At 42.7% G+C, this 11280-nt stretch overlaps 1 protein-coding gene across 1 annotated transcript in view; it reads right to left on the bottom strand.

Moving 5' to 3' along the window:
- Positions 1-4635: 4635 nt before the first annotated feature.
- DAPK1 (death associated protein kinase 1) overlaps positions 4636-11280 on the bottom strand; it is a 216967-nt gene continuing 210322 nt past the window's right edge. Inside the window, exon 26 of the mRNA XM_060301109.2 lies at positions 4636-4786. Coding sequence (XP_060157092.1) covers positions 4778-4786 — 9 coding nt within the window. The 3' untranslated portion in view covers positions 4636-4777. The remainder of the gene's footprint in view (positions 4787-11280) is intronic.

Raw genomic sequence — 11280 nt, 5'->3', positions numbered from 1 at the left:
CCACTAAGATCAGGAAGAAGACAAGGTTGCCCACTCTCACCACTATTATTCAACATAGTTTTGGAAGCTTTAGCCACAGCAATCAGAGAATAAAAAGATATAATAGGAATCCAAATCGGAAAAGAAGAAGTAAAGCTGTCACTGTTTGCCGATGACAAGGTACTATACATAGAGAATCCTAAAGACGTTACCAGAAAACTACTAGAGCTACTCAATGAATCTGGTAAAGTAGCAGGATAAAAAAATTAATGCACAGAAATCTCTTGCATTCCTATGCACTAATGATGAAAAATCCGAAAGTGAAATTAAGAAAACACTCCCATTTACCACTGGAAGAAAAAGAATAAAATACCTAGGAATAAACCTATCTAAGGTGACAAAAGACCTGTATGAAGAAAACTATAAGACACTGATTAAAGAAATTAAAGATGATACAAATAGATAGAGAGATATACCATGGTCTTGGATTGGAAGATTCAACATTGTGAAAATGACTATACTAACCAAAGCAATCTACAGATTCAATGCAATCCCTATCAAACTACCACTGGCATTTTTCACGGAACTAGAACAAAAATTTCACAATTTATATGGTAACACAAAAGACCCCGAATAGACAAAGTAATCTTGAGAAAGAAAAACGGAGCTGGAGGAATCAGGCTCCCTGACTTCAGACTATAATACAAAGCTACAGTAATCAAGACAGTATGGTACTGGCACAAAAACAGAAATATAGATCAATGGAACAGGATGGAAAGCCCAGAGATAAACCCATGAACATATGGTCATCTTATCTTTGATAAAGGTGGCAAGAATATACAATGGACAAAAGACAGCCTCTTCAATAAATGGTGCTGGGACAACTGGACAGCTACATGTAAAAGAATGAAATTAGAACACTCTTTAACACCATACACAAAAATAAACTCAAAATGGATTCAAGACCTAAATGTAAGGCCAGACACTATCAAACTCTTAGAGGAAAACGTAGGCAGAACACTCTATGACATAAATCACAGCAACATCCTTTTTGACCCACCTCCTAGAGAAATGGAAATAAAAACAAAAGTAAACAAATGGGACCTAATGAAACTTAAAAGCTTTTACACAGCAATGGGAACCAGAAACAAGACGAAATGACAACCCTCAGAATGGGAGAGAATATTTGCAAATGAAGCAACTGACAAAGGATTAATCTCCAAAATGTACAAGCAGCCCATGCAGCTCAATATCAAAAAAACAAAAAACCCAATCCAAAAATGGGCAGAAGACCCAAATAGACATTTCTCCAAAGAAGATATACAAATTGCCAACAAACACATGAAAGAATGCTCAAGATCACTAATCATTCGAGAAATGCAAATCAAAACTACAATGCGATATCATCTCACACTGGTCGGAATGGCCATCATCAAAAAATCTACAAACAATAAATGCTGGAGAGGGTGTGGAGAAAAGGGAACCCTCAACACTGTCGGTGAGAATGTAAATTGATAGCCACTATGGAGAAAAATGTGGAGGTTCCTTAAAAAACTAAAATAGAACTACCATATGACCCAGCAATCCCACTATTGGGCATATACCCTGAGAAAACCATAATTCAAAAAGGGTCATGTACCACAATGTTCATCGCAGCTCTATTTACAATAGCCAGGATTGGGAGCAACCTAAGCGTCCATCGACAGATGAATAGATAAAGAAGATGTGGCACATATATACAATGGAATATTAGCCATAAAAAGGAACGAAATTGAGTTATTTGTAGTGAGGTGGATGGACTTAGAATCTGTCATACGGAGTGAAGTAAGTCAGAAAGAGAAAATCAAATACCGTAGGCTAACACATATATATGGAATCTAAAAAAAAAAAAAAAGTTTATGAAGAACCTAGGGGCAAGACAGGAATAAAGACACAGACCTACTAGAGAATGGACTTGAGGACATGGGGAGGGGGAAGGGTAAGCTGGGATAAAGTGAGAGAATGGTAGTGTATATATGGACATATATACACTACCAAATGTAAAATAGATAGCTATTGGGAAGCAGTCGCATAGCACAGGGAGATCAGCTCCATGCTTTGTGACCAGCTAGTAGTGTGGGATAGGGAGGGTGGGAGGGAGGGAGACCCAATAGGGAAGAGATATGGGGATATATGTATATGTGTAACTGATTCACTTTGTTATAAAGCAGAAAGTAACACACCATTGTAAAGCAAATATACTCCGGTGAAAACGTTAAAAAATTAAAAAAAAGACTTCACCTCAAAGTAATCTCTTCTCAATTTTGTCCAAGATATCTACTTGAGGCAAAGATAGTTTTCTATGGTACATTGCTTGCCAGTGTTTACATGCCTGCTTTAAAATAGCCAGAATGCTGTGTAAGTGTCTTGTAACACATTCTGCAGCCTTGCTGGATTCATCCACTTAACTATTATATGTATCCATTGTTAGTTTCCAGTTGCAGTCAGTTATATAGGTACATTTAAATACTTTGGCCAAAGAAGATCAGGCACTAACAACATCCAGAGAGGTTAACTAAATTTGGGTGGATTGTGAAAGGCACATATTTTCCAGCCTAGACATTTTCTTTGGGCCATTCAGCACAAGTAGTTCTCTCCAGATGATGACACCAGGATTTGTCTGCCTCTCCTTGGCTGTGTAAGTTGTCAGGATGGTGTCTGACGCAGCTCCAGGGACCACTGACCATGGACCAAAAACACTGGATGTGGTATGGGATTCTTAAGAGTGAGATTTTAAAATTCACACTTCATTGTTTTATACAATATCCATTATAGTTTCAAAGAGTTCACATCTTCTGAGTAGCACCAGAAAGATCCATTAATGGAAGAAGAAATCCTTTCCAGGCAATTTAACAGGAAGTGGAAGAAGTGCTCACAGGACCACTTGTGATGTTACTGGAGCCGGCAACTTCCTTCCAACCTTTATAGGATCCGGGCAGGAAGTGTTTTATTTTGCATGGTATAAAGTGATAGCAGCTGGTTTCTGATTGATTTTCTGTGGCTGTTGAGCTACTCGGTTCTTCACAGTGTCATCGCTGGGCTCTTTTGTTCCTTGTATCTTATTCTGGTGCACCATCTCCATCATCAGCACCTTCCTGCGCCCTCATAACTGGCCCTAAATGGCCTTTCCAGGCTCATCTCTCAGTCTCTGCCATTAATGGTACCCTCCAGGAATACTGCCCTGACTACTAGATGTTCCTATGAGGAGCCCTCCTGTGCCTCTGTGCCTTTGTCCAAGCTGTTCTGTTCACCTGCAATGCTCTTCCTTCCCATTTCACTTCTTTAAATGTCTGGTGAAATCCTGCTCTCCCCTCAAACCCCCTAGCAAATGCCAGTAAATGGATTTCCTCTCTGTGCTTCCATAGCCCGTGGACCTTAAAAGCTATGAGAGTGCCTGCTACAGGGTTTTAGAATTTTTTGGCCGTCTTTGCTAGGCTGAGCTCCTCAAAGTCATGTTCATGTCTAATACACCATTGAATCCATCCATGATCTCAATGACTTTGTCAGTAGGTGTTTGATTAGTAAGTAAGGTTTCATACTGCGTGGAAAATGTGGGCAGCAGAACTAAACGATGACTTCCAATTGCCTTAGATTTTCATGTTTTTCTGATTTGAAAAGTACATCCATTCATAAAATTGCTCTCATTCTGGTCATTTTAAAAATGAGAAAATGAAGTGGAAATATTCACATTTATGTCTACATTTTTTCTGTTTTTTCTTCCCCCCAGCTAATAATCTGTGATAATTCAACCAGGGCAGGAGAAGTTTTCTTCTATACTATATATGAAGAAAGATCTTCATGAATACATTAATAGTCAAACAAGTACAGGAAATGTCTTTGAATTCTTAAGAAGGAAAACACACTTACATGTTAGTATTATTATTATCTGCATTCAGATGACCAGAAAATTACAAGTATATCATCTCGTAATTAAAATAATCCCTCTACTTGATTTCTCTCTATCAGCAACAAGGACAACAAAAACAAGTTACTTGAAACGGTCAACTGAAAAACACACATAACGTAAGAGCAATGAGTTTCAGTTTTATTCAGGGACCTTACTGAGGACTATAGCCCAGGTGACAGTCTCTCAGTTTTTTTGGCTGGGAAATACAGGTGGTCAAGCATCCATCTTGGTAAAAGTTTACTGCTAATCACAAAAGCCAGATACCTCAAGTTAGTGATGTTAGTGCTTTTTCTATATATGGAAAGAATCTGGGATCATTGAAATTCTTCCTTAGATATGCATCTTAACTATGTAGGGGCCATATATCCAACATGCAGACTGCTTCATCCTGTATTTTTCTATCCTGAATTCCCCTCAGGGTGCACTGTCAGTGCACGGGTGACTGCAGTGGGTTAAGACATAACACTTTGTAAGACTGAGTGATGAGTAAGATTCTCTGTTCTTTCCGTTTACAAAGCTTTCAATTCAGATATTCTACAATTCAGGAAACCATCATCATTACCTTGGTACAGACAACTAACAGTGTGTAAGGTATTGTTAATAATTTTTTTTTTTTTTTTTTTTTTCTGCAGTACGCTGGCCTCTCACTGTTGTGGCCTCACCCGTTGCGGAGCACAGGCTCCAGACGCGCAGGCTCAGCGGCCATGGCTCACGGGCCCAGCTGCTCCGCGGCATGTGGGATCTTCCCGGACCAGGGCACGAACCCGTGTCCCCTGCATCGGCAGGCAGACTCTCAACCACTGCGCCACCAGGGAAACCCTAAGTGGCTATTTTGGATGACAATCAAGATTTCTATGTAACCTGGAAGACAGAACAAGGATGGCAAGTGTCAGTGCACTTATGAATCAAAACCTGCTTTTGTAATTCTCCAGCCCTGGGGCTGTTGGAGCAGAGACCGACTGACCCCTTGCCATTCCTGGCGGGGTCATGCCCTGGCCAAACCGCCTGACTTCCAGGTTTCTCCTAATGCTAAGATCCTGTGACCTTCTTTCCAGAGCAGCCAGAATTTCCATGCTTCCTAAAGCCTGGCCTTGCCTGGAGAACAGTAGGTGAGTTTTATAGTTTTCAGGGGATGGAATCAACATGGCCTTGAAATATTTCACAAGAAGGGTCCTGTGGGGCTCTCCCTGCACTTCTATACATAGCAAAGAGCCAAGGCTTCTGGACAAACAAAACAACAAAAGTCACACTGCCCATGACCAACTGGTCACTAGTCTTGTGACATAAGGAGAAAATAAGGACCACTGGATGATTTTTTTCCCCCTAAGATTCGATTATTCAATGGAAAGAAATGTCCTTTGTTCTAAGACTCTAACTTACCTTCCTTTCTTTTCTTTTTTTGACATTACAATGTTTAAAAACTTTTTTTGCAATGACTGATAACATCATTTGGTAGCTGTTGCTGTTTCTAAGTGGTCTTACTTTGCAAAACAAAGTGTCAGGCCCCCATGACCTTTATGACATTTTACTAGTGCATGAAATTCTCAAAGTGGAACCACTGACACAATAATGCAGGGTTCAAGAGTCAGTAAAACGAAAAGCTACTTATTATGGGAAAACAGCTTCAGGCTATAGCTTTTGGGGACAGAGAGAAGTAAAATTCACTTTCATTTCTCATTTGCAGGATGGCATTCTTGCCAAAATGATGAATGAGAATCAAATCAAGTCTGCCTTTGTCCGGTTTATGGAAAGATAAGTAAAATGTCATGAGGCGAAAGCAGTCAGCTAAATTGACAAATTAGAACCTTCTGCAAAATAACCGGATTTGCATGTTTGCCCTGGGGCTGGGTGTTCTCTGCATGAAAGGGTCTTTAGTGGGGATCTTCACTGTCTACAGCCTGTTTTGACTGATAAGTTCGTCCAGTAGTTTCCCAACATGCTGGACAGAGACCCAGCTGGACGGCTGGCTCCCAGGGTCAGCAATGTCTGTCGGCTGGAGAACTGGGACCCCTGAGCGGGATGGCAGGGGGGCCACACAAATAGAAGAGACCAGAGCACCAGGAAGTGCCTCTCCACTGACAGAAGCCTGCACAGAAACTCAGGACATCAAACCAGACGGAGAAGTATGTCCACCATGACAACTGGTTAATGAGTGTTTACAATTGTACGAACATATAAAATAAGTTACTAAATGAGAAAAGTCAACATGTCAGAAAATCCTACAGCTCATATGTGTATATATATATACTTGATAGAGGTTCCCCAGATTTGAAAACAATTCTCAAAGTTTATATGACATTAACTAAAAATGAGTTTTGAAGCTGAGAGTTTTCTAAACAATCAATAACTATAATTATTAACTAATCATTTTCGTCTCTCATGATGGTGGAAAGATTGAATTTTCTTTCCATTCTTGCTAAAAGAATGATATTATAAAAGCTGTTATAAGCAGCAAAAAAAATGTAGTAAGAAAGCATCATAAGGTTGGTAGATAAAATAACGTTTTTCTGGGAAAATAGAAATCTAGACATTAGATTTCTATTTTCCCAGGAAAGAGAGCAACACAAATGCAATTTTTTGCTCAGCAATGAATGCTTCTGTCCTTGGATTTTTAATTGTCATGTGACCACACCCCACCCCCACCCCCAAATGTTTCATGTCTAATCCAGAATGTAGGGGGAAAAAAGTACCAAAAGATGTTTATCCCAATTTTATTTATAATGGGGGAAAATGTTTGAGTATTTCATGGTAAGGAACAGTTAGTTCAATCGGGATATGACACTATTTGAGTATTATGAGCCATTAAAACTAACGTTTCTGAAGAGCTTCTAGTAACATTGAAAAAGAGCCATCATGTTACATTAAAATAAAAAAAGCAAGTACACCAGAAACTAATAGGATATTATACGTCAGTATACTTCAATTTTTTAAAAAGCAGCATATAAAATTGTACATTTTGTATGATTTCAGTTCCATTAAAATATTGTATGTCTAGGAAAAAGGTGAAAGGAAAAAAAAACCTTTCATTGCATTGCAATTGCCCCGAAAGCCAAAGGGGCGCTGTTGAGCCCCGGGTAGGGCTGGCAAGGAAGGACCTGGCTTGCTGCCTTTCAGCACAGAGGTGGGAGCATGGACTGTCAGTAATAAATGCCTGACTTCTCCTTCCCATGCGAGTACTGGTCACAGAATCACGTGATTTAGAGGAAACAGCCTGGCCTCCCTCTAGGGTGACTGGCCTTCCCTTCTCGGAAGACAGGAAGCTCATCACTGATTCTGGCTGTGATGTAACCTGAGGGCTGTGCAGAACCCCATAGGGCTCACACTGGAGGATGGCATGGGGTGGGGGGTAAGAAAATTCTCGTGATGCTCTGTTAGTCACCCCGGTTGTGGGAAATGGGCACTCATGGCTGAATCAGTGGCAATCCAGGCTCTTGGCCAGAAGAGCAAGTCTTTATGGCCAGGGAATCCCTTACCTCATGCATCACATATGCATACACACACTTATACACAATACACACACACTTATACACACATGCATACACTCATACACAAACGTATACATGTATATACACACTTACACACATGCACATACACAGTTACGTGTATGCGTGGGCACATGCACACGCCACACACATACTTACGCAATACACTGGTGCACACTTGTGCACACACACACAGTATACACACATACACATGCACTCACAACACACCCACTACATTACAATATAAATACTTAGCAGAGGAGTATAAAGGGCCCCAGTTGTGGTCAGAGGGCCTGACATTTAGTCTAAATTGTAATAATTGAACCGTGTTGTTTGGTCTAAATCTCTTAAACTCTTTCCTTCCAGCCTCCAAAGAGCGTGGTTGAATCACATCATCTATAAGGTCTCTTTTCATTGTAAAATTCTGTGATTTCGATGGGACAAGACACATTATTCACCAGAAGCTTGTCCCGGTCCTTTTGCTGTACTGCTGACAGGAACCCCACAGGCTGGAGTCACAGCCTTTGGCGCCTGGCCAGGCCACCCTCACCAAGCGTCAGCCCCTAGTGACGGGCATCAGAGTCCGAGCTCAGGGAAGCCTCTACTGTAGGTACCTGTGAAGCTTCTTTCCTGTCCCTCCTCCCCACTCCCACACACTTCTTCGATTCTTCTGGTCAAAGAATTGCCTTGTGAACAAGAGTCACGGGCAACCTTCTGAGGCTGGGCGTTTCAGCCAGGACTAGCCGCCGTTTCCTGGGGTCATTTCCTGCTCCGCCACATGCATTTCCAGAGCTGCAGATGGAAGGGGGCTGACTGCTCCTTCAGTCCCCTTTCAGGGGCACCTCCCTGACCAGGCGTTCAGTGGGGACAGAAGTTTCTGTCCCTGACGTGGCCCCTGCCTGGCAGCTGCTGAGTCCTCTCACCAGCATGTGACCCTTGGTTGCAATGATAAAAGTGACCTCAACCTCAGGTGGCCATCCAAAGTACAGTCACAGTCCCTGAAAATAGCCCCCTGAGAGCAAATTCCTCGGACAGTCGAGTTGAGCCCCAAGGCTGGTTAGGGGAGCAGGTTCCAGCCTACCAAGCTCTGAGTCCCTGCTGTGAGCGTGGAGCTGGCACCCATGATAGGCAATAGGTGCTCAGCAAACGTCTGGGGAATGATGAATCAGAGCATGTTGCCCTCATAAATGGTGTGGCCTAAGTCGCCAAGAATCCAAAGTCCTGGGGCTTCCCTGGTGGTACAGTGGTTAAGAATCCGCCTGCCAATGCAGGGGACACGGGTTCAAGCCCTGGTCTGGGAAGATCCCACATGCCACGGAGCAACTAAGCCTGTGCGCCACAACTACTGAGCCTGCTCTCTAGAGCCCACGAGCCACAACTACTGTGCCTGTGAGCCACAACTACTGAGCCCATGAGCCACAACTACTGAAGCCCGTGCACCTGGAGCCCGTGCTCTGCAACAAGAGAAGCCACCACAATGAGAAGCCCACACACGCAACAAAGAGTAGTCCCTGCTCGCTGCAACTAGAGAAAGCCCACGCACAGCAACAAAGACCCAACATAGCCAAAAAACCCAAAAAAGCAAAAAGAATCCAAAGTCCTTAAAAGACTATTGGTGCCATCCAAGGTATGAATTTGAACGAAAAACAAACAAAAAACCCCAAAACACTGAATAAACAAAAAAAGAAAAGAAGCCAAACAAAATTCTCACTTCTTCCTCCCATGATAACCATTTTACAGGTTCTTTTAAAATAAAAAAAATCAAATCTTCTTAAAAGCAATCCTTCATTAATCAATCCTTCTTAAAAGCAATCATTCCCGCCCCATAGTGGGGGGCACAGGCTTTGCTGGGCTGCTGTGAACACATGGGTAGTACTGTATATTACTCAGCAAGCTTTACGGTTACCTGGATAGTTTTAGGTTCCAGCTTTCTCTTTTTTCTCTTGTTCTTAAAAAACTGTGCTAAAATAAATATAACATAATTTTTTTTTTCATTTTAACCACTTGTAACTGCATAGTGCAGTGGCAGTAAATACATTGACATTGGTGTGCAACCGTCACCACTATCCACCCCCAGAACTTTTTTCACGTTGAGAAACTGCAACTATCCTTTTACTCTTAATGAAGCTTTTCAGCTCAGAGCTACCCTTCGGTTTTACAGCCTGGCTGGCATCTAGCTGCTGTTGAGGCAGGTGTAGCCAGGCCCAGCCTTTCATTTTGGAGTGGCTTTTCTGGGGTCACACCATCAGGGTTTGCTAAGACTGGTGTAGACTCTGGACACTGATAGGGCCAAATGTAGTTTTATGGTTTCAGGAAATCCTGTGGTTTTAATTGTAAAAAAAAAAGACCACCCAGAGTTCTGATTCATTTCCGAAGGTGTGGGATCCAGCTTCTGGAAACAATCAGAATTCTCGGAAGGGCCCTCCAGCCCATGCCAGGGAGGCTTTGGGTCCCTGGGATGCTCTTGTCCATAGGGGAACCTCAGGCACCCCAGGGTAGCCACAGCTCCCAGGGGATGAGGAACATGTTGCCCGAGTGCATTTTACAGCAACTCTAAGAAAAAGGGTCCATGAAAGGCTGCTTCTGGCTCCTAAGAACCTGTACCTTTTGATTCCCACTGTGGCTGCAGGAAGTGAGCTATGAATGGCCTGGTTTCTCCCCTTCTGCAGGAGGCAGAGCCGGCTACATATGCTGGGGCTTTGCCAGGCAGTTTCAGCCTAACCAGAGTTCACGGCACTGAAGACTCCGAGATGCCGCCCGGAATGACCCCACAGCAATTCCCAGGGCAGGGCAGTGAGCTCAGTGGAACTTAAACTGCAAATTTGTGTAGTAATGATTCCGAAGTATGGCTTCAACATTTCAGGAGCTTAGGTGGCCCCATAAGCTTATGGACAGGCACCTGCTTAAAACAAAAGTATAAAGACTCCTGCAGTCCTCTGCTTCATTTGCACAGCATCCTCCCTCTGCCCCTTTCTCCTGTTAACAGAACTCCCTTCTTGGGCGAAACTGCTCCTTTCCCAACACTGTCCTAGGGTGCCCAGGGCCAGGCCAATCTTGTGACTCTCTCTCTCCCAACCACTGGGATGGCTCCATGATCCAGACTGGAGCAGTCAGAATCCTTCTTAGGGATTTTACTTACTGAGGCTGCCAGAGGCAGCCCTTGCCTCCTGGGTCCTAGGTCCTGGTGCCAGATACCGTGATATGAAGCACTTCTGAAGCAGGAGAGATGAAGCTGACGTTCAGGAGGGAGTTGACTCACGAAAAGCAGGTTCTACTCCTCTAAGGCAATCACGATTTCAATGTCAGTGTCATCCTTTTGACGCATATTTACGTGTAGCTTTTAATTTTACTCCATTAATATTTCTTTTCTCCTTATAAAAGTAAGTCATGTTTATTACAGACCATTTAGGCAAAACAGAAATGAATTCTACTCCCACAACCGTAGAGAAAATCACCCACATCACTGCAGTCTTTTTCATTCCAATCTTTTTTCTTTGCCCATTTTTTTTTAAACCAGTCTTGAGATTTTACTAAAAATGGGTTTTGTCATTAGAGCTTTTGTCACTTACAGCTACCATGCAGGTCAAAACTAGGGTTTCTAGTTGATGGCCTGCAGCAGTGTGGTCTAAGTAAAGATGGGCGGGAAGGTATGTATCTTTTGTAGCAAGTTTTCTCTTGTTCTGCAGGAGCTCCCTCCACCTTTGTATAGGAATAGAAAGCTTCCTCTGTTCCCCCATTGCTGAGCCTGAATGATCCAATTTGGTTTGGGGGTTCACCCAAGGAAAATGGAAGGGGCCTCTTTTCCTTAAAGCAAAAATACACATGCGGGGCTTCCTTGGTGGTGCAGAGGTTAAGAATCCTCCTGCCAATGCA

Source organism: Globicephala melas, chromosome 6 (assembly GCF_963455315.2).
Source record: "Globicephala melas chromosome 6, mGloMel1.2, whole genome shotgun sequence".
NCBI classification, from domain to species: Eukaryota; Metazoa; Chordata; class Mammalia; order Artiodactyla; family Delphinidae; genus Globicephala; species Globicephala melas.
Note: the sequence above shows the minus strand (reverse complement) of the source record. Positions and strands in the feature narration are given on the sequence as shown.